General features: G+C 56.3%; 1 protein-coding gene across 1 annotated transcript; it reads right to left on the bottom strand.

Annotated features, from left to right (window-relative positions):
- Nucleotides 1-851: 851 nt before the first annotated feature.
- On the bottom strand, nucleotides 852-13,705 carry SCNN1B (sodium channel epithelial 1 subunit beta). Its single transcript, XM_014272337.3, has 13 exons — nucleotides 13,633-13,705; nucleotides 9,007-9,325; nucleotides 7,514-7,913; nucleotides 6,678-6,871; nucleotides 6,337-6,440; nucleotides 5,749-5,912; nucleotides 5,203-5,310; nucleotides 3,456-3,573; nucleotides 2,869-2,944; nucleotides 2,613-2,670; nucleotides 2,144-2,205; nucleotides 1,694-1,769; nucleotides 852-1,343 (listed from the first exon to the last, which is right to left on the bottom strand). The coding sequence occupies exons 2-13, from the start codon at nucleotides 9,315-9,317 to the stop codon at nucleotides 990-992; spliced, it is 2,025 nt and encodes a 674-aa protein (XP_014127812.2). The 5' UTR covers nucleotides 9,318-9,325; nucleotides 13,633-13,705; the 3' UTR covers nucleotides 852-989.
- Between the last annotated feature and the right edge of the window lie 8,909 nt (nucleotides 13,706-22,614).

The following is a 22,614-nucleotide window of genomic DNA, read 5'->3' as shown; positions in this document are numbered from 1 at the left end:
CACGCTGGGCGCCGTGCCCAGAACAGCGTGTTCTGGTGTGAGCTTTAACCACAGGATTGTGCTTCCTCTTGAACTTCTGCAGAGGTACTTCAGCCAGGCCAGGCCCCGAGGGCTGTGATGGGTTCCTGGGAAAGCTCCTGGGGCCCATAGCCAGGCAGGGACAGGTGAGCTCCTGCCCCACTGTGCTCAGCCCCACAGGCACAGCCAAAGGCCCCAGCTGCCCCATGTCAGGGTGAGTGAGCACCCTGTGTTCTCCTTGCGAGCCACTGCCATCAACCCAGCACTGCACTACCCCACTGCCAGCAGGGAAGCTAAAGGCAACTTCTAAATCAACTTTTTATTATTGCAAGAATGATAATAAACAGGCTGGTGCCTCCTCCCACCCGAGTCTCTGTGGAGTCGTATTCTTGGCACACACCATCAGCAGTGCCCACCTGCACCGTGAGTGCTACAAACCCTGGGCAGCAGCACAACAGGGCACCCAGGGGCTCCAGCAGTGAAGGGAGAGTTCAGTTTCCATTGCAGTTGTTTGGGAATGGAAATTCTGCAGCCTCAGAGGTCAAAAGTAGCTTTGGTCCCATGGTATGGCACAGCAGCCAAGAGCGCTGGAGAAGGGGGTAGGATGAGAGATTTTTAAGGTCCCTTCCAACACAAACTCTTCTAGGGTGCTGTGATCTACCAGGCCAGGGCCTTGCATCCACTGTGAGGACATCCTGTCCTCTCCCTGCCACCACCCTGCTCTGCTCACTGGAATTGCTTCCCACCCACCTGGTGATGAGAAACAGTGACACGATTTTACAGCAATACTGATGTACACAAGCCCTACACACTAAAGCCAAAGCCTGACTCTGTGAGGTTTATTGCAGGGTTTATTGGGCAGAGCTTCCTGCCAGCGATCAGTCATAGGAGAGGGCAGCCTGGGCTTTTCATTCCCTCTGACTTTGGCCAGACAGCTGCCCAGCGCGCGGCCGGGCCGCCGGGCCCTGCGGTCACTCGGTGTCCGCGTCGCTGTCGGGGCCCAGCGTGTCCAGGGGCTGCACCCGCAGGGAGTCGTAGTTGGGCGGGGGCGTGCCGGGCTCGGGGGGCAGCGCCGGGGCCCCCACGGGCTCGTGCTGGAAGCCCAGGTTGGTGTGAGCCTCCACCAGCTCCGACACCGTGGGCGGCGCGTCGGGGTAGCGCGCCCGCGCCCGCCGCTGCTTCAGGCCCTTGCACCAGCTGATGACGTTGATGACGGTGATCCACAGCGAGTCGATGATGATCTCCCCGAACTCAATGAGGCACAGCACCGAGCCCCCCATCCAGAACCCAAACTGGCCTCCCAGGCTCGACAGCAGCCAAACAATCTGTGGGAGGAGAGCAGAGTGAGCCCCCCAGATGTGCCCCAGCCGGATCCATCACCCGTGCGCCAGTGCTGATGTGGGTGATGCCCCTGCACCGGGACCTGCCCGCTGGGGCCTCTCCTGCGCTGGTGTTGCCCTGCAGGGCTGGGACAGGGACGGGAGGCGGAGTGGGGGAAGGAATTGAGGGCTCTGAGCCACCAGGCAGGGGTGGCTTCATCCACTGCATTTGAGCAGGTGTGCCAAGAAGCAGCCTCGAGGGACGTGACAGGCTGTGCCCCAGGGCACTGAGCCCTGCCCGTCCCAGCTGCTGGCTCCTGTGCCTGCCCTCCAGAAGGGCTGGGATGGGCACTCACCGTGGTGGCAGCTGACTCCGAGATGGTGCGGTAGTTGTACTCCTGGAAGTAAATGTTCAGCTTGATGATCCCATTCCTGTAAAGAACAAAATCCACCTCAGTGAGGAGCTGGCTGTCAATGCCTGCACCTCTGCTCCAGCCTGACTGTGGGACAGAGAGACACCAAGACATCAGTATGGAGTGACAAATGTAATGACATTGGAACTGTCCTCAAGGCTGATTTTACTTTGCTGCACATTTGAGTTTGACTAGCCCAGTTTGCAGCTCTGGAGAGCAGATGACATGCACGAAGTGCCTTTTGGATCTGCCTTTTGTGTGTCCCAGGTGAACGCTGCAAACCTCATCCTCGCTGCCATCCGCACCCGCGCGCTGGCCCGGAGCCAGGGCTCGTGTCAGGCTGATGTTAACAGGCTCAGCAGAGAAGATAGAGTGGTTGTTCCTTTCACTCACCTGTCCAGAGTCACATTTGTTGACATATCCCTTTCATAAGACAGAATATGGAAAATCCAGTCCTAGGGAAACAAAATCTGTTCACAAAGAGTAGAGACACCCTGTGCTCCTGAAGAGAACAAGCCCAGCAGGTGCGGTGCCCCGTGCCAGGCAGCCCTGGCACCCTGTGCAGCTGGAGGGCACACCGTGGGGCTGAGCAGGGCAGCTCTGCCTCAGCAGGGCACAGGGTGGGAAGGGGGTCCTTCCCTGTCCTGCGTGGGTGGGGAAGGTGGGCTCAGCCTTGGGCTGGCACCAGGGCAGAGCCCAGCAGGGAGGAGCCACCCTGGGGTCCCTCCCTGCCTCATGCCCTGGTACTGCTGCTGGTCTTCATGTGGGAAACATGGACTTCAGCAAAGCTCTGAACAGCCAGTGCCCCTGCCTGGGGACAGCAGCCACCAGAGTCTGTCACAAGCCAAGGAATGGGGGTTACCTCAGAGGCTTCTGATGGCCAGTCTGCCATGGAGATGGTCATTTTGTACTGGGTGTCACTGGAGTGGAGAGGCAGAGCGTTAGTGTGGAGATTTCCCCTCCTCTGAAGCCCCTGGAACTTCAGTTCTCCCACAGTAAACCAGCCCTGCAGGGTTTGCTGCCCTTTCAGGACAGTCAGGACCGATGGGAGACAAAGTGAAGGATCCTCCACCTCCACAGCAACCAGATCAGGTTGCTGATCAGGCTCAGGTACTCACTTGCATGTTTCTTTGCAGGAGTCAATGCAGATCTGACGCTGTTTAATGCTGGACCTCAGTGAGGAATAGCAATATGCTGTTTTGTGAAAACAAAATTAAAGTATTTCTTTAGATAAGGACCCAGTTACTCAGGTATATCAGTTCCATTTATCAAAACAAATATTAGGTATGACCATGCAGCACAGATTTGCCATCTTTCCTTTCCTTGAGAAACTTGAGCAAAACATTCAGGCAATTTACTAATAAATTAAAAATAAACTGTCAGTTTCTGAAGACAGTTCTCACAGAACCAGCTTGCCCAGGATTGGTATTTTTGGCACAGCCCTGGCCTCTGCCAGCACAGAGCTGTGCTACCCCAGGCGAGCACTGGATCCTCCATTGCCCCTGCCAGGGGACCCAAATTTTTTGGGTGCAGAGGCCTGGAGTGATGATACCCCGTGTTCTCTCTCTTTGGTGCCCAAGGGCTCCCCCAGCCCCCAGGACCAAATGCGGCCCCTTCTCCCAGCACTGGCCCAGGTGGCCACATCCCACAGGGAGCTGCAGGGACAGCAGCAGACCCAGCCCCTGACACCCCCAGCAGCTCTTACCCCAGCCTGGGTTGTCCTCGTTATTGCAGTAACTGACCCCTTCAGGCAGAGGGAACATGTAGTGCCCGCAGCCACAGATCTCCACCATGTGGTTCTGGAAGCAGGAGCGCAGGCAGGCCTGGCAGGGAAGGGGGATGCTCAGAGCCGGCTGAGCCCTGGGGCGCCGTGCCCTGCTGGGATGGCAGCGCCCCCGGAGCCCCCGTGCCCCAGGAACCCCCTCTCCTGCCCTGCACGGGGGTCTGGGGCTGCCCAGACCCCGCCAGCCCCGCTGGGCACTGGAGCTCTTTGGCCACTCGTGAGCCCTCGTGGGCAATGCAGGGGGCTCAGCACCCGCTCCCACTCACACAGCAAACTGCTCGTTTCTCAGTCATTTTAGGGCTTCACAGAAGTAACATTCAAGCTTCCAAAAGGGAATACAAATGTTCTCTTCCACCACAGACAGGGCTGTGCTCTCCAGGCTTTACACAACACTGACAAAGGGCTGGTTTTACATTTTAAGGCCATGAATTTCCAAATCCTCCAACATAAAGAGCAGAGAAATGAATGATCTCTGTGTCGGTGCTGCTCTTCTGGGGAGGATTGTGGCTGCAGCTCCAGCTGCTGCACTGCCATTAGCTTGGTGAGGCGTGAAGTTCATCACCCGAGCCTGGAGTGGGATTCTGCACGAGGCAGCACAAAGCAATAGCAAAGTCTGTGAGAAGATAATTCAATTTAACAGTTGTGGGCAGGACAAGCAGAGAATTTCTGAGTGACAGGAAAGGCCCACAGAGTGCAGAGCAGCCAGGCAGTGCTGGCAGAGCCTGGTTTACCTGAGAGGGCTCTGAAGTGGAGTTACGTGGGCACAGAACTCCGTCAGCATTTGCACTTCCAGGGAATAATGCAACCCTCTCAAGTGTTTGCTTAAACCTTATACAAGCATCTTCAAAAGCTGGCTAAAGTGGTCCAGTTGTTATTATATTACAGAAAGGTAGAAATATAAAACCACTGCCAGCCCAAAGCCCTCCTGATCTCCGGGTGCATCTGTGAATCAGCCCAAAGGGTTTGGGTGTTTCCCTTATTATCCCATTGCACCCTCAAGAGCTGCTTCTCTCTCCAGCACAGCCTGTTACAAATTAACCTCTGCTTAATGCTGGCCCTCTAATTTTCTACAGATGCAAGGTTTACTGACACTCAACTTTCTCACCCAATTTTCAGAGTGATGAAGAAGCAAAGGGCTGTTTCCCTTCCTGCACGAACCAGCTGCATTTTCAGGGTGAAAAATGACTTGATTCCCCCAAAGAGAAAAAAGTTAAAGATCGCAGGAGTGTTCAGAGGGAGACTCTGCTTTGTACTCACCTCCTTTCAGGGGCAAATGTCACTTGTGTACACAAAACACAGGCTCCTGAGAAGTGTCACTTGGACATTGTCTCATTGTCAGCAGAAGTTTCTCAGAGCCTCAATGACTCTTTCTATAGAACCATGTAGGGCTTATATCACATATGAGGAAAAATTTTTCATGGAAAACGTTGTAAAGCATTTGAACAGGCTGCCCAGGGCAGTGGTGAAGTCACCATCCCTGGAAGTGTTCAAAAATCATGTGATGTGGCACTTGAGGACATGTTTTATAAGTGCTGGTTGATACTTGGATTTGATTATCTTGAAAGGTTTTATGATTTTATGATTCCCCAGTACTCTACATGATAGGCAAAGATCTAAGTGCCTTGATGACTTTTCCTGAAGAGTGCTGTTCGGTGCACAGGTGTGTTACCTGGATGGAGTAGGAGGTGTTGTACTGGCTGTAGAGGTTTCTGACGGGGACGTCGGAGCCGTTGAGGGTGCAGTCGCTGTAGGGGTAGCCCATCCGCTCCAGCTCGTCCTGGAGAGAAACCCAGACACCACACTGTGCTTATCTCTTCTCCACAGGTCCCTGTGCCATTCTCCAGAGCTCTGTAATCCCGTGCTCCCCACTGGCTTTGCTAGGGATGAGAGTCAGGGCTGGCAGAGCTGAGGAGGCTGCAGCCCCTTCCCTGGGTGGATCCGGGCAGCCCAGGCTGCTCAGGGTTTGCCAAAGCCCCTTCTGACGTGCTGCAGAAAGAGACAGCCGTGACCCGAGCCCAGAATCCCGGCCTCAATCAAGCACTTTGCCAGGACAGTTACATAAAATCCTCCATAAAGCGCTCCAGCCCCTGACAGGTGTGTACCTTGTCTCCTTTGGTTTGAGCCAGTTCAGCCAAGACTGAAAGCAAACTTGGTTTGGCTCCCATCAGATAACATTATTCTCAGACAATCTGCACCCCAGGAATGCCACACATACCACCAGCACTCCAATGGAGGTTTCTGTCCCAGCCATGGCGTAGATGCCCTGGTCCTTGAGGAAGGGGAAGCTCTTCTGCTGGTGCAGCATGAGCCTGGCCCCAGCGGCAGAGGACAGGTAGGGAATGTAATCCTGCTGGCTGATGTCCAGAATCAGCTTCAGCCCTGGATCACCAGACAAAACACAACAGGAATTGCATGGGAAGGTGAGGCTTGGGGAAAAAAGGGAGTCTGCTTTCTTCTCCTGTTCCCTGGGAAGAGCCAGGGTCTGGCTGCCACGGCAGCCTGACCTGGGGAGGAACACTTGTGGTGGTGAATGCCCAGAACTGCAGTAGCTGGCAACAGTCAGGTGTTGCCTCAGATATTTCAAACATCCTGAGGGTGCCCTTCATGTCTGTAGTCACTTTTTTCTGTGTGGCACTTTTTCCTTTTGGGGCTCACCCCCTTCTGGAAAGCCTCTGTTCCCTGGTGCAGTGCTCCAGTGACAGAGGAATCATAAGTCTGTCCTGAGGGACAGAAAAGGGCACCAAGAGACAGAGCCCTCATATCTGCCACTCCAGCCCCCTCCTCCACTGCAGAGCTCCCTTACCGAACTCAGCCCCGGGGTTGGAAGAATTCAGAGCCTCTTCATCCATGCCCCAGTTAAAGATGTAGCAGTTACCATGGTCTGGGTGGTAGATTTGGGTGAAATTCCTGGAAGAATCATACACAGAAAACTGTGACTCTTGGGGAGACTAAAGGGGTGTGACATAAAGCAGAAGGTGGGCCCAGCTCAGCAGCTGTGCTTCCCAACACTGGGAAGCGTTGTTAGAGCTGAGAATCAGCAGCAAGCTCATTAGAAGCTGATGTATACGTTAAAAAGAGAAAGGAACCCACGTGCTGTTCGTTCCTGCAGGGACAGAAGGCAGCAGGGAGCTCCTGTGCACCTACTTGTAGTTGCAGGGCTCAGCCCCATAGAGACAGGCCAGGATCATGTCCTCTGCCTGGTAGCCCATCCTGATCCTCTCGTGCAGCGGGACCTTGGAGAGGATGGAGGTGGACTGCAGGATGTACCACTCGGTCACCGCCTGTGCCGCGCTGCTGAAGTTCCTGTACGTGCAGTTCTCAGAGCCCTGGTGGCTGCACTGGGGACACAGAGCAGGCAGCCTGAGCCTGGGGACGGCAGGGCCATGGGGGACCCCTCCCCACCTGCTCACCCACACGCCAGCCCTGCCTGCAGCTCCAGGGACTGAGAGGTTCAGCCTGACGGGGCCACAGGCCGGCTGTCACTGAGCTGGCTGTCACACTCAGCTGGCTGTCACTCTGAGCTGGCTGTCATTACAGCCAGGGACGTTTCCCTGCTGGGCAGGTCATATATCATCCCCAGGGTGACCCCACAAGTTAACAGAAAATGTCAATTTTGGACCAATTCTTTAAGGCTGCAGTTTCCCCAGTCTCCGCGGTCTGCCCTGCAGGGTCCTTGGAGCCTCCATGGGAGCAGGGGTGAGTGGTTCCGGGATCACCCTGTGGCTCTGCACTGCAGACTGCAGCAGGAAAGGGATGGGGAAGCAGCCTCAGCCTCTCCTTGGCATTTTGGGTGCCTGACCCCAGGAAGGGATGAAGGTGCCTGGGAGCCTGCAGGCACAGGCAGTGCCCAGACCTGGCACAGCCAGAGCAGAGCCCCAGGGCAGAGTGGGGAGGGGACACAGATCTCCCTGCTGCATCCTTGCCGAGGCACCCATCCCTCATCTCTGCCCGCTGCCGCTGTGGGACCCCTCTCATCTCACCAGCTTCACTGCCAGCTTGTACTTCTTCTCTTCCAACGTGGTGTTGGCCGGGGCAGGTGTAGCAGTGGTTTGGTTCACCTCAGTGGTTTCATTGTCCATGGTTCCATTCATCCCATAGAGCTGGTGGCCCTCAGCAGTGTCACTGCTCACATTGGCTCTGCTGTCTGTGGCATTTTCATTGTCCACAGCAGTCTGGTTGGTCTCAAAGATGTCCAGGATGATGGGATTGTCTTTGTCGTGCTCATCAATGAGGACCAGGGGGATCTGGTTCCAGAGCTCCAGGTTGAGTGGCAGGGACGTGTTCTCAGTGCTGTTGCCTGGTGTGGGCTGCAGGATCCTCTCCAGGGCTGCCTCGATGAGCCTGTCCAGCTCCTTCAGCAGGGGCTTCACCTCCGAGTACCTGCGGGACGGGGAGTGGGACAGCAGTGCCAGGGAGCGGGGACACGAGGCAGCTCACCTGGTACACTGCTGGCTCGGACCCTCCTGGGCACCTCAGAGTGCCTCAGTTTACTGCAGGACAAGGGGAGCTCCCATGCAGAGCACGGCCAGCTCACACCCTGGTGTCCCGGCAGGCTGCAGCTGGGCAGAGCAGTGGGAGGATAAACAGGGAGTGCTGCAGGGCTGAACACACCAGTGCTGGGCCACGTTGGTTCTAGTTCAGTAATTCACTACAGTTTACACAAAACATCTCTAGCAAGTGGAGGAAAAACTACCCCTAAGCAATTCTTGTGTTGGCTGGGAGCCTCTTGCCTTGGGCTACACTATTGCATGGATTTAAAACAATGATAGATTTAAAGCAACTCTAATGAAAATCAGTGACTCCTTTGAAATCACAATTCAGTTCTCTGTCTCTATGGCAGACAGGACTGTGGAACCAGCTCTCAGTGACTGGAGTATAAGCAATGAGAAGAATGCTCACAGCAAGGAAGGGGAAGGAAAGGAATTGTGGGGAAAGATGGAGAGACTGATTCTGGCTGGGAAAGGTGAGCTGAATTTGGTTCTTTTACGAGCTGAGGAAAGTTTGCAGGGAGATAAAAACCTTCATTGGATTGACTGATATGGTACAGAAACTGTGTTAGGAAGAAACTCTTCCCCATGAGGGTGATGAGGCCCTGGCACAGGTGCCCAGAGCAGCTGTGGCTGCCCCTGCATCCCTGGCACTGCCCAGGCCAGGCTGGACAGGGCTGGGATAGTGGAAGGTGTCCCTGCCCAGGGCAGGGGGCAAAATGAGATGAACTTGAAGGTCCCTTCCCAACCCAAACTGTTCTGGGATTCTGTGAAGCCCAGGAGAACTGGCAGGGAGATGAACCCTCCTCTGGCCCTGAACCATTCATCTCCATATGGTTCTTTATTTGTTTTAAGGCACACCTGGTGACTCCATTGATGCTCCTAATGTGATGTCTCAGACAGGAACAGACCCTCAGTACCTCTCACTGGCAATGTTTCTGAGGGGTTAGGGCACACATGGGGAAACTGGGAGAAGAAAAACTTACTTGAAGGGGTTGGCGTTGCAGATGGTGACTGCGGGGAACTTCATGGTCTTAAAGCCAATGGAGAGGGATGAGGTGACATTGTAGGAGAGGTAGGTGTTGATGAGGATCCCCCACTGCCAGAAGACCAGGGATGCAAAGAGCAGCGTTAGGAAGAACCAGATTAATTTCTTCTTTGGCCCCTCCTTGATGATGCGCTTGGGGCCGTGGGTGTTGGTGTTGTCGCAGTACCAGACCAGCAGCTCCTTGTAGGTGTAGCCAGGGCCCTTCTGCAGGCGGTGCAGCGCCCGCACCAGGTACTTCTTCAGGTTCATGCTGCTGCCTGCGAGCAGGAGAAAAGGCATCAGAGCAGCTCTGAGAGCAGCAGGGGCTGTGCCACACCCGGTGCCCGGTTTGGGCAGCACAGCAGGAGTGGGGCGGCCACTGCGATGGCACGGCCGTGGTTTGTAACCCAGGTTTGTAACGCCTCAGATGCTCTGCAGGGTCATGCCATGGCAGCAGCATGGCAGCCAGCCTCCTCTCACAGGAGAGCTTTGGGATCGGCACCTCCACAGGTGCTGAATGATTTGTCACGTTTTGGGTTCTTGCTGAGTGAGAGCTGAGTGAGCTGCGGGACGTGGCCGTGCCCGGTGGCTCCCGAGCCTGGCCAGGGCCCTGCAGTGTGGCAATGCCTGCCCAGGTGCTGCTGTGTGCACTCTGATACAGCTGGAATGCTGTCCCAGCCTCAGCCAACACTAGATGGACCAAGCAGTACACGCAGAGCTGGCTTGGGTAGAGCTCAGGCTCACGGCGTTCAGGGATCAACCTTGCATGGAGTCTGAGACAATTTTTCTTTAAAGTAGCAAGTATTAGAGCACAACCAGCTTTCAGAGGGACAGAAGAAGAGGAGCTGGAAGCAGCAGCACCTTTCCCAGGACCAGGAATGCTGTCCAGGGCTGCTGCCCGCTGGAGGAGGGACACCAGATTGTTTTTTTCTACCAAATTCCTTTGTCTGTCAGATATTATCAGTATGGCCCCCCCACTCCTCTGCTGTGGTGAGGGATGCTGCATACTTGGCATTCATTTTTGAGTAAATAGAACATTTTGTGCTACTATTTTAAGGTTAGAATCTGTGTTACTAAATCTTAACATCCCGAGGCAGGATTTCAAAAAGAACCTGAGGCAGGCACTCAGAACATTTGTCAGATTTAAGCTGCAGGAGAGCAGAGTTAAAGATTAATGCTGGGAATAGGCCCCATCCCGGGAGGAAGAGTGGCAGAATAATGCAGCAATAGTTCACCAAGGAGCAGCACTCGGCAGGGCAGGAATGAGAGTGACACAGCATTACTTGCAGGTGAGCAAAGAAGGCAGCAGAGGTGTGCACGGGCCCTGGGGAGTGAAAGGAGGTGGGTTCTTCATACTTTTCAAAAATAAAGAAGGTGATACCGATTCCTTGATGTGCTGGCCAGATTTGCAAGTTCTCCTGAGTAGCACACAGAGAGTTTGATAACACTATAAACCCAACAGATTTTGAAGTCTCGCTGCACGACACAAAGAGGGGTGATGGTTTTCACTGCATGCCTGTTACCTCTGATGATAGAGGTAGGTGCTCCTCTGTGGGAGAGGACTTGGGGAAGAACAAACCCCAGCTGCTTCCTCTAAGATCCGAGGGCAGGCTGTACTCTTATAGAAAAGCTTTTGTTCTCCAAGGAACTCGTGTCCCGGGACTTGGACCCCCGGATCCCCAGCCTCCCCATCTCATCCTCCATGCCCGTGCCACTGAGGCTCCTCCTGCCCTTGCCTGGGGTGCTCTGCTATGGAGGGAGCACGGCTTGCAGCAGAGCCTGGCTGGGTTTTGGGCAGATACCACAGAGGGGGGCGGTGACCGTGGTCTGTGCCGAGGTGCCCAGGCTGCGGTGGGCTGTGAGCCCCGGGCTGTGCTGCCCCAGCCCTGCAGAGTGAGCCAGCCCTGCCCGAGGCACAGCAAGCCCAGCCTCAGCTTTACCGTCCTCAGAGCTGCTTCACATCTGGGGAGCCCAGCGAGGCCGACGAGGAAACACTTTCTGCCTTTTAACAAATCCAGTAACAGATTTAGAGTGGATTGCAGTTTCCAGCCCCTGCCTGGCTGCTGCTGGCCAGCTGTGTGCCCTCGGCTGTCCCTGCTGTCACCAAACACTGGCTCCTGCCACAGGGGGACCCCACTTGTGTGCCAGTCTCTGTGGGTCACTCATCAACCTGCCAGTGCTGGGAGAAGTTATTCCTTTTTATATGGAATAAAAGAAATGGCAAGGAGCAAAAGCTGCATTTGAACATGCCTAGATGACTTTTTTTGCGATGTATATTCTCATTTTAACAGTTTTCTTCCTATCTTTATTTCCAGTGTTTCCAAACAAGCTCCTTCCTTGCTGACAGCTGGAAGCTGCCCCAGGTGAGCCCCAAGGCCCTGTTTTGGGGGCTCCTCCCTGGCACAGTGCTCAGAGCTCAGCCCAGAGCTGCTCAGGGCAGGGTTGGTGCCACGTTTGGTGCCAGCCTGGGGTGGGTCCTGCTCGGCCCCATCAGCAGGCTGCACCTGAGCAGAGAGGTGATAAATGAGGGGTGTAAGGACCCGCTTTCCATCCGTGCACTGACAACTGCGCCCCCTTCCCACAGCCCCTGGGAGGGAGGAGGAGGAGCAGCGATGGAGCAGGAGCTGAGCAGGGCTGGGGGCACAGAGGGGCCATCCCCTCCACAGACAGCAGCCACGAACCCTTCGCAGGTGGGAGCCAGCCCTGCATTACATCCCTGCTCTGCTCCGGGCTGCCCTGGTCACAGCAGGGTCACCCGAGCTGAGCCAGGGCTGTGAGCCCCCGTGTGTGCCAAGGGTGCCAAGGCCCCTCTCCTGGCAGCACCTGCATCCCTGGGATGACCAAAGCCGTCCTAGGAGAAACCTGCTCCCGGTTCCAGTGGGGTTTCTCTGTGCTGAGGACGTGTCCTCCCTGTCTCCAGCAGCTGATCCAGCCCTGCCTCATCCCAGCATCACCCTGGGTGAAACTCCTCCACCTCACAGTGACATCACACTCCCACATTACGAAATGATCCTGTTGACTCTGTTGAATCTCCTCTGGGGTTTTCCTAGGGCAATTGCCACTTGAAGGAAATAAAGTCATGAGCAAAACTTGCCCCACTCCTGGAAGCTCCAGGGTCAGATATGGGCAGCAAAACCACGCTGACACTACCAGCCTGATGACACTGTGATTGCTCAGCACTTTCTCTCCTGAGACACACCAGTCACTCCCCTCTGATGACCAGCTGCTCATCTGCCATCTCCCCTGAACCCTGAGGGAAAAGCCTAGTTTTCCTAAATGAGACATCTATACTCTCTAGGGGTTATTTTGGCAAATTAGAGGAATTTCTTTTATTACCTCACAAGTTTACAGGTTGGCAGTTGGAAAAGTGGAGCAGCCACGTGCCAGTGAGCACCTGTGCCAGAAGCCTGTCTCAAGGTGGGGTCAGAGCTCCCAGCAGATGCCCTGTGCTGCTGGTGCAGGGACAGTGGCCAGGGCACACAGTGCCAGCTCCGCCGCCCACGGCTCCAGCCCACGCAGGCGCCTCCGGGGCTCCAGCCCACGGGCAGGCGCGCAGCACTCAGGAGTATTTACAGTCTGCAGCTCAGATAGCGCTGCCCGACTCTGTGTGTGTGCCAGGCACTCTGCTCCCGCTGCCCTGCCCAGCCTGAGCTCCCTCTGCTCTGCAGCCGGGCTGCGGCTCCTGGGGCTGGAGAAGGGAAGGCTCCAGGGAGAGCTCAGAGCCCTGCCAGGGCCTGGAGAGGCTCCAGGAGAGCTGCAGAGGGGCTGGGGACAGGCATGGAGGGACAAGGGGAACAAGGGGGAATAGCTTCCCACTCCCAGAGGGCAGGGATGGATGGGATACTGGAAAGAAATCCTTCCGTGGCGGGTGGGAAGCCCAGGGCTTGGAGCAGCCTGAGGCAGTGGAAGGCGTCCCTGCCCAGGGCAGGGGGTGAAACGAGGTGGACTTGGAAGTCCCTTCCAACTCAACCCAATCCACGAACCTGTGGTTCCCATGCTGTCCCTCTCTCTCGGACAATCACAAGCCGTGCTCCTCATGTGCCAGGAGGGTCACATTGTGAGCTCACTTGGCTGCTTGGGCAAGGAATCCTGGACAGTAAGAGGCGCAAACCCCCAGCACCAGGGACTGCATCCCCTGGGATGCTGTGGGCACACTCTGCCCCACTGGGAGCACCATCCTGGGGGAGATGGCACATTTCCAGTTCCAAACCAAACACTGAACTACTCCACCAAGATGCGGTTTGCTCCCATTCTCTTTTATCAGGGAGATTAAAGGAAACCCCTGGGTAAATAAAGGCTAAATCCGAGTTACTACCCCTTGCTGCACGCCGGGTACACCCCAAACCCCTGCCCAGCACGCAAACCTGCCCCGCTGCTGCCAGACCAGGCAGAGACCGGGTGAGCTCGGGTGTGTAGCCGTGTCAGCCACCACGGCCGGTCCCGTCGAGCCGGTCCCTGGGGCCCGGCGCGCTGCCCGGGATGCCCGAGGGCGCTGACAGATGCCGGGGCATCCCTGGGCAGGGTCTCGGCCGGAGGGACCGGCACCCCCCCCGCACGCCCTGTCCCGGCCCCCCGTGCCCCGTACCTGCCGCCCGTGCGGCTCCGGCCGCGCTCCCGCCGACACCGGCACCGGCCCCGGCCCCGCCGCCCGGCCCGCCCCGGCCCGCCCCGCCGCCCCGGCTGGGCCCGCCCTCCCGTGCCGCCAGCGCTCCCCGGCCGGTCCCGGTTCCCTGGAGCGCTGCTCTGATCCCTCCCAGCGCATCCCGGGGAATGGTGCCTGATTCTGCTGCTCCGGCTCCCGGCAAACGCAGCCCGGGATCAGCGGCACGGACCTCGCACAATCACAGAGTTACTCGCTTGGGAAGGGACCTTGGGAACGGAATCCTGCCACGGCTTGGGTTGGAAGGGACCTCAAAGCCCATCCAGTGCCACCCCTGCCATGGCAGGGACACCTTCACTGTGCCAGGCTGCTCCAGCCTGGCCTGGGCACTGCCAGGGATGCAGGGGCAGCCACAGCTGCTCTGGGCACCTGTGCCAGGCTTCCCCCCCTCCTGGGGAAGGATTTCTTTCCAATAGCCCATCTAACCCTGCCCTCTGGCAGTGGGAAGCCATTCCCCCTTGTCCCCTTTGTCACCTCAATGCTTTACCTTCCCTGGTGCCAACTGTTCCTGGTGCCAGGCTTTTGACATGGGTAAATAAATGCAGGTGAGGTGCATTAGTGTTTTGAAACAGTTTTATAAGCTGTTTTAGAAAGATCCTATAATCTTTTTTCCTTGGCAGAGGCTGCCTAGAACAGCAGTGGAATCCCCAGCCCTGGAGGGATTTAAAAGCCATGTGGATGTGGCATTTGGGGACAGGGGTTAATGGTGGCCTTGGCAGTGCTGGGGAAACGGTTGGACTCGATGATCTTGGAGGGCTTTTCCAACCTGAATGATTCTTTGGTTCTATGTTAATTTATTTTTTTCTGAAAAAAGCCTCCCTTCACAGCTGTTTGCTCCCATGCCTGCTGCTGGCAGGAGTTTGAACACCTCGAGCCTGTCAAGTGTGGACTAGACAAGATATTGATTTTCAAACAGAGGGGGCAGAGCTCAGGGCCACCAATGGACTGATCTGGACCTTGATAATCTCTTTCCAGGAGAAATGAGCGATGTTTCTATAAAATGACAGAATGAAATAAACATGGCAGCAGCATTTCTGTTTGTTTCAGGGCTGGGAGGCAGCAGCTCAGAGGGGCCAGGGTCCTCCCAGCCCAGCTGTCCCCAGTGATTTTCACGGTGATTAGTATGTGCTTTGTGATTTCATTACTTAATCTCAATATTATGTGTCTTGCACGCTGACTGCTGTTGATCCCATAATTAATCCCTCGGGGGGGGGGCTGGAGAGACATCCCCCCTTTTCTGTATTCTCCTAGCCCAGGACCAGCCCGGTGTGTGCCACGGGCTGGGATCCCTCAGCCCAGCGCTGCTGTGCAAACACATTTGGGGCTAAAATCCCGAGCATCTCGGGCGAAGTGGGAGACGTCAGCTCCTCACAACAGAACAGTGAACATGTACAAACCTCCTTGGAACCATAAATCACTGCTGAGGGCACAGCATTGTACAGGGGAGTGATTGCCTCTTGCTAGGAGAGGTAATGGCAGATTCTTGTTCAATCAGGACTTGGTCAGACTTTCCCAAATGTCCTCGTGTTCTGTTATTTGGGAACAAAAGGGATTTTTATTTTTAACCGGCACAAGTATAGCTCATGCCATGATGTCAGGAGTGGAATGCGGGATTGTGTTTGAGAAGTATCTCCAAGGGAAGCTGGAATGAACAGGTTGGATGGACCAGGACCCGCCGGGTTCCTCTGTCCTGTCCCAGTAATTGCCCTGCTGTGGGCACTGCTCTCCCAGAGAACAATGCCAGTTACCGGCTCTGGCAGCTCCAGCCCTGGAAATAGAGTGGCTGGCGTTTGTTCCAGGGTTCGGAACATCAGCTGCGCAGCCAGCAAGGCCAAATGACCTTGAGCTGTCTGGCTTTCCATCATCTCTCAATTGTTTATGAGGAAGTTTATTTCATAAGCAAAAACCTCCTGCTGAAAATACAGCTGAAACGCCACAGGAAGCTCCCCTGCATCCCAGGCATTGTTTCCCCAGTGGTGTGTGATGCTGGCATGATGCACTGCTGACAGCAGCTAAATACAGCTGGGACACCAGATCCACGGGGAAAACCAGCCCTGAAAGTGACTCCATCTGCCCGACCCACCACCTTTCAAAAACATCAGCTGCTCCTAAATTTGTCTGAGGGAAGAAAAACGTTTTGATGGTGGCTGTGGCCAGTACAAAGGCAGCTGGAATTTTGCTGGATGCTGTTAGGTCTGAATGTACAGATGAAGAAGAGAAGAGGTGATTGTTCCTATCAGCCCCCATCAGTCCCTGTCACTGTCACCCACCCAACGCTGGTGCAGGCATTGTGTCCCCACACAGGGAGGCTGCTCCTGCCCCTGTTCCTGTCCCTGCCAAGGGAGCTGTGCATCCGGCCCAGGCTCACCAGCACGGTAATTGCCAGGTTTATCAGTCTGTGCGCCCTTCCAGAGACACGCCGCTGTCGCTGTCGCTAAATGAAACAGAGTCATTTCGTTGTGACCAGTAAAAGCCCGTGAAGTGACAGTGAGCATCTCACAACCACCCTGTGCTGGAGCCCTGTGTCAAACCTGTTAACTGGCCTGTGTTTGCGTTACAAAGATCAGGCAGTAAAACCCAGACTGGTTTTGTTTTACAAGGCGCAGCAGAGGGAGGGAAGGGGCCCTGTGGCTCCTGCTGGCCTGGCATAGCTTGGTGGCTGGTGGCACAACTCGGTGGCCTGTGGCACAGCTCAGTGGCCGGTGGCACAGCTCAGTAGCCAGTGGCACAGCAAGGGCTGCTTGGTGCCAGGGTCGGGCACTGGGCTGTGGCACCACCAGGTGTGGCCCTGCTAGCCCAGCTGTGGCCACAGGGACAGAGGGATGGGGCAAACCGCTCTGGGGCCCAGCTTGCTCAGCCTCAGCACGGTGACCTGGGCACTGAGTCCCAGTTCCCCTGCAGATGACACTGGGCAGGTTCAGCACACCACTGTGATCATTTGTCACTGGTGGGGTTTCCCCTGACCAGCTCTGTAACTAATTGTGACAGGGCATTAATTGCACTCATCTGCCTTTTCCGCTGTACGACTTTACTGGAAAAAATATCCGTCCTGCTGTGACTCCAGCATCCTGGGATGTGGCAGCTCAGGTCCTCTGGATGCCCCCAGGCCGCCCTGGTACAGGCCGGGAGTGCCAGCGTGGCTCCAGCAGGATGCAGCAATGTAAAGGTGCCCTGGGCTGGTGCTTTATGGTCCCCTCCCATGTCCTGGGGCAAATGTGAACTATTTTGTGACTGATGACATTTTATAACAAGACCAGAGCTGATTTATAGCGAGCCCAGGAGTGATTACCCCTGTGTACCCAGGGGAACAGCTTGTACCGTTCAGGATTCATTATGTAAACTTGGGTGAGAAGGTCTTAAAACCCAGAGGGACGGCACTGGTTGTGACAACAGGGTGATTCACCCCGGCTGGAGCCGGCTGCCACCTCCGCTGTGTTCTGGGTGATCACATCCCGCCAGGACGGCGCTGTGCTCTGCGGCAGGTGAATAAATACAGGGAACACATGGTTTTAATCCCTAGAAACACATTTGGACAAAGCACATGAGTGGAAGAGACAGATGTGACCCCGCATCCCACCCCTGGTGCTGGATGGGGCCTGCCTGGCTCAGTTGCTCAGGGCTTTGCAGGTTGGGTTGGGTTTTTGTCACTCTCCCCACAGTGTCCCCTCCTGTAGTTTGTGTCTCAGAGCTTTGGGAACACTGCCAATGACAAGGCTGCTGGGGTCACAGTGCCACCGGGGTCCTGGGGGGCTGCCAGGGCTGGCAGCCACATACCCAGCAGTGAGGGGGGCTCGGGTCCTGACAGGGTACAGCTCCCACCCAGGCAAACTGAGGTGGATGTGCACCACTGGGAGGGACAAGGCAGTGCAAGAGTGTTACAGGAAAGTGCTGAGGCTTGGCTGAAGATTCCAGAGGACAGAGGCAGGAACACTGTGTCCACAGCCCTGGGGCCAGGTGTGTTTCCCTGTTTACGCCCCCGGCTGTGTTACAACCAGGCCAGGGAGCAGGCATGGCTGCGGGTCAGCACCGGGCCCGCGGCTGCCCAGGGGCAGGGACAAGGACAGGGAGGGCTGGAGAGGCCCTGTCCTCCACCACCACTGCCCCAGGGCCTCCACTGCCCCTTGCTGCACACCAGGTACAACCCAAATCCCTGCCCAGCCACTTCCCCAGGGCTGGGTGCCCTGAGTGCACCCTGCTCTGGAGAGGGGTGCCCAGCCAGGTGGGACGGGTGCAGGCCGTGCCCGCGTTGCCCAGGCTGGAGTGGCACAGCAGGCCCAGTCTGGCAGCTGGGATGGCAGTGCCCAAGCTGGCCCAGGGTTCCTGCTCCCCCTCCTGCCTTGGGCACTGCTGTCGCTCAGTCTGGTTCCAGGGTGAGCCATGCCCAGTGTGTGCCAGGGGGTGTGGGCAGCTGGTGAGGGCTCCGCATGTCCTGGCCTGTCCTGCTCCGGGGAGAGGCCGCCATGGGGATTAGTGTGGGGCCCTGTGGTGGCATGTCCCTGCTGCACCTGGGTCACACTGCTATGGAGATTATTATGGGCCCTGTGGTGGCATGTCCCTGCTGCACCTGGGTCACTCTGGCATGGGGATTAGTGTGGGGCCGTGTGGTGGCATGTCCCTGCTGCACCTGGGTCACACTGCTATGGAGATTATTATGGACCCTGTGGTGGCATGTCCCTGCTGCACCTGGGTCACTCTGCCATGGGGATTAGTGTGGGGCCGTGTGGTGGCATGTCCCTGCTGCACCTGGGTCACTCTGGCATGGGGATTAGTGTGGGGCCCTGTGGTGGCATGTCCCTGCTGCAGCCTGGGTCAGACTCTGACTCACCTGGAACCGCTGTGGTGCCACCACGGCTGCCCTGCCATGGCCTGGCCTTGGCTGGGGATGCTCCAGCTGCTGGAAAATGCTTCCAAAGTGCTGAGAACAGGCTGGTGGGGATGGGTCAGGCCATCTGTCTGGTATGGGGAACTGCTCCGGGGCTGGCTCACCCTGCCCTGGAGGCAAAGGGGTAAAATTGAGCCATCCACACTGTCCAGCCGTGTTTGGCCTCCCCAGAGCTGGGCTTGAGCACAGAGGCTCAGAGCCTGGATGGATTTTCCATTTCCATAGGCATGTGCTGGAGATGCCTTTCCCCAGCCCAGCCCCATTTACATTAATGAGGCATTTAACTCCCAAACCTGTTTGTGGACCACTGGATGTCACCCAGATGTCACCTCTCTGGAAGGGACCTGGACAGTTTTTAACCCTGTCGGTGCTGCCTGGCTACATCTGCTTGGAGCAGCTTTGGGCAGCTGCCCCTTCCTTCCACTCTGAGGGAGGCTGGGCTCTGCTCTCCAGGCTGACAGCCCCACACGGGCAGGTTCCTGCCATGCAGAAAATCTCTGAGCAGCTGGATTTTCCTCCTCCTCAGCCACTTTCCCCCCACAGCCCCTCCATCACCTCTGGCTTTCTCCCTGCTGGCAGTGGCTGTGGAGGAGAAGAGCAAGGTTCTCCTGCTGTGCCTCCTCTCCTCCAGGGCCAGTCCCGGGCTGCCAGCAGCCTTTCCCAGCAGCCTTTCCCATGAGTGACCGGCACCTGCTGCCCCAGGTTTGTTTCAACACCTCTCCCCAGCCCGTCCCTGGCCAAGGCAGTGCCTGCCATGCTGCCTGCACCTTGGCTGTGGTTTTGGCTACTGCAGCTGCTCCCCTCAGCCCTGCGGTGCCACAGAGCTGCAGCTGTGGCTCTGTGGGTCCAGGGTCATTGCCATCCCTGCCCAGAGCTGCCCACTGTGGCTGCAGCTGTACCCCAGGGACAGGAGGCAAGCAGGGGCTGTTGTGAGTGAGGGGTGCCTGCTCTGGAGCCCCGAGCAGGGCTGGCTGGGCTCCCAGTGCCTGCCGTGGGTCTCCTGGGAGCACTGTCCCATGGCAGGAGACCTGAGCCCAGAGCCAGCGCAGTGCAGCAGGGGATGGTGCTGAGCCCTGGGTTTTACAGCCTGTTGTTCCTGTAAACTCCGAGCTGGGTTTCTCAGGAACTTTGGGTTTATGATGTTCAGCGTGTGCCAGTCATTCTCAGACCCGGTGCCTTTCTGTGTTTGAGGTGACTCAGGAGTTCAGCACAGCCCAGAGTTTAACTCATGATGAAGTAAGCCTTTTCTGTAGCTCCATGGCTCTCTGCCTTCTGAGGATTATTCATACAGAGAAAAGGCGTTGCACCTGCCCAAGAGTAACTGCAAACAGCACCTGCAGAACACCTGTGCTTTTCCAAAGAATGTAAAGCAAGTGTTCTCCCAAAGAAGCATCTATCAGGACACATATCCTGGGCTTTCAGTGGGACAGCCCTGACATTCCTGCTGCTGGACCACTACAGGTTAGCAGCCTTGCTCTCCATCAAAGGATAGTCCCCTTATTGGAACTGCAGTTCTTGCTATAAAGTCTGACCAGTCCTACACCTGCTTTTGTGCAGGGTTGGCACTACTCTGTTTATTTTGCAAGGTTTTGTTTTACTCTGGGGAGGCTTTAGAAGCACAAACCCCTGACCCATCCCAGTCTGTGCCAGCTGCCAGTGCCTTCCCCAGCCCTGGAGCTGGGCCGGGGGCGTCCCTCCTGTCAGGGGGCTGATTGCATGATCAGCACTTGCTGATTGCATGATCAGCCTCCTGATATAACCCAGCTCTGAGGGCTGCTGGGGCTGGGCAGAGGTGCTGGAGCAGCCTGCGGGGGAAGAAGAAACCCAGTATCAGCATCAAGCTGACCTGGGGCAAGCTCTCCTTAGCACTGCCTGCAGCAGATGTGAACAAACCCTGTGGAGAGCTGCGGTCTCAGGTGCTGCTGCACACGCAGGTACAGATGTGGAGTGGAAGAGCTGTGCTATGGCCCACTTTGCGATGTTTGCTTTCTTTCCCCTGGAGATGAGCCCCCCAATGCTCCCTGCAGGCTGTGCTCCATGGCAGCTGGGGGCAGCTGACCCCTCTGCACTGAAAGGCAGTCCTCAATCAGGTGTAACGGGGCCAAACCAGCCCCTGTGCCAGCACCACCAAGCTGGCAAAGAGGGGGTTTGTGGTGAGGTGTTCCTTAGCTCTGCACTTTGCTGTTACTCCTGTCCCTGCTGTAGAGGGGACAGCTCATGCCGGTAACACCAAGGGGAGGTGGGGCTGCCTTATTCTGCTCTAGCTCTGTTCTGCTACTGCTGCCCATGGGGCAAGATTGCCATGATGAGCTGGTATTTGGTGCTGCTAGAGGGGATGGGGATGAGCCATGGCTCACCCAGGGCTGCACCAGGGGCTGAGACAGATCTGCTTCCCATTCTTCCTGCAGCCTCCAAGGGACTGCTCAGGTGCAGAGCTGTCTGGGGACACCTGAAGTTCCAGTGGTTTCGGTCTCTTGCTGGTTAACATTGCTTTGTGAAAGGCCTTTTCACTGTTTGTGCTTGCACCCCATGCTCCTGCTGCCCACTCTGAGCTGGGTCCCACAGGACCCCCCTGCTGCAGCTCTCTGAGAGGCCTGGGGTATATCTGAGAACCTACAGCCCCTGGGCAGGCAGAGACAATGCCTCAGCTCTCAGGATGCCTGCAGGGAACTAACTCATACAGCGGTGATTAAAAAAAAAAGGGCAAAGTAGTTACTCAAAAATATATCTTTATTTTTTCAGTTTACCATATATTTAAATAATTCAGTTAAAATAGGTTTTATTGCACATTAAAGAACCTTTCTGGATTCTCACTGTCCTGTATAAAATAAGGTCATAGAGAAAGGAAAGGAGAGACTCTTCCACTCAGACACCCCTGACATGCTCTGCATGGCTCTGGCCCTACAGACCCCACCAGCCCGTGTGGGGTGGGCTCTGCTCCTCATCCTCACAGGGAGCTGAAGGCAGCACAGTGGGCTGTGGCAGGAGGGAGGCCCCAGCTGCCCCAGGAGCACTCGTGGCTGTGCACAGCCCCTGGCCCTGGGGCTGCAGCACAGGAGGTAAAACGTGGGTACTGACACTGCTCTGTGGATGGGACTGTGTGGGGGCAAGGTGGATGAGGTACACAAGGGACAAAGCTTCCTCCAGGCATTGCCAGCTCCAGGGCAGGCAGGGGGGGAACTGGCTGCAGGAGGAAGTCCTTGCCTAGGGTTGAGCAGGAAAAGAGCAGCCAGCTAACTCCCCGTGAGGCTCCTGGGAAGTAATTTAATGAGAGCCTTGGAAGTTATGTTTAAGGGCTGCTTGAGTGATGTGGAATGGAACAAGCTTGCAGAGGATGCACTTCATTACTGTGCTCCAAATTGGATTTCATGCCCTTTCAGATGATTCTTTGGGGATGACTCGGGCTTTCTTACCCCAGCTGTGTAGTAACTTGCTTTACAAGCCCATTTTTGGTCGTCCTGGCTTTTCATCTCACAAGAAAGAGCTCCTCAGGCCACCATTGGAATTGGGTTTCTAATGAAAATTCAAGTGAGAGCTTTCCTTTCATGCTCTTTTGTGCCTTACCCAAGCCCCTGTCATGCCCTTCCTACAAATGCCATCCTGGATTCCTGACAGCCTGGGGTTTTTCCCACAAGTCCAGCCACACAGCAGAGAGCAATTAGTGTTAATGCTCAATGTGGCATCAATCTGCTGCTGTGGAGCAATTCCTGCCCACATGCAATGGGGTGTGTGCAGCTGGTGGCTAATGCGTGCCTTTGCCTGGTGAGACATCCCAGCTTAGTACCACATCCTGCTCCAGCCGTCTCCTGCCATCATTAACTCGCAAACTGATGTTGCTTGAAGCTCCCAACGTCTCTGAGCCCTCGGCATCTGTGTCTGAGCTTTGCTCAGGGCAGCTTTGAGTGCCAGTTCAATCCCTGAGTAAGGGTCTGACCTGGCAGCCCTTCAGAGCTGGTCCGGATGGGTGCTTGGCCCCGGACAGGCGTGTCCAGCCCCCACCTGGGGGCGGGTGTGTGTGGCAGGTG

The sequence above is a fragment of the Zonotrichia albicollis genome, chromosome 16 (genome assembly GCF_047830755.1).
Source record: "Zonotrichia albicollis isolate bZonAlb1 chromosome 16, bZonAlb1.hap1, whole genome shotgun sequence".
In the NCBI taxonomy this organism is placed as follows: Eukaryota; Metazoa; Chordata; class Aves; order Passeriformes; family Passerellidae; genus Zonotrichia; species Zonotrichia albicollis.
This window is presented reverse-complemented; position numbering and strand designations above follow the sequence as displayed.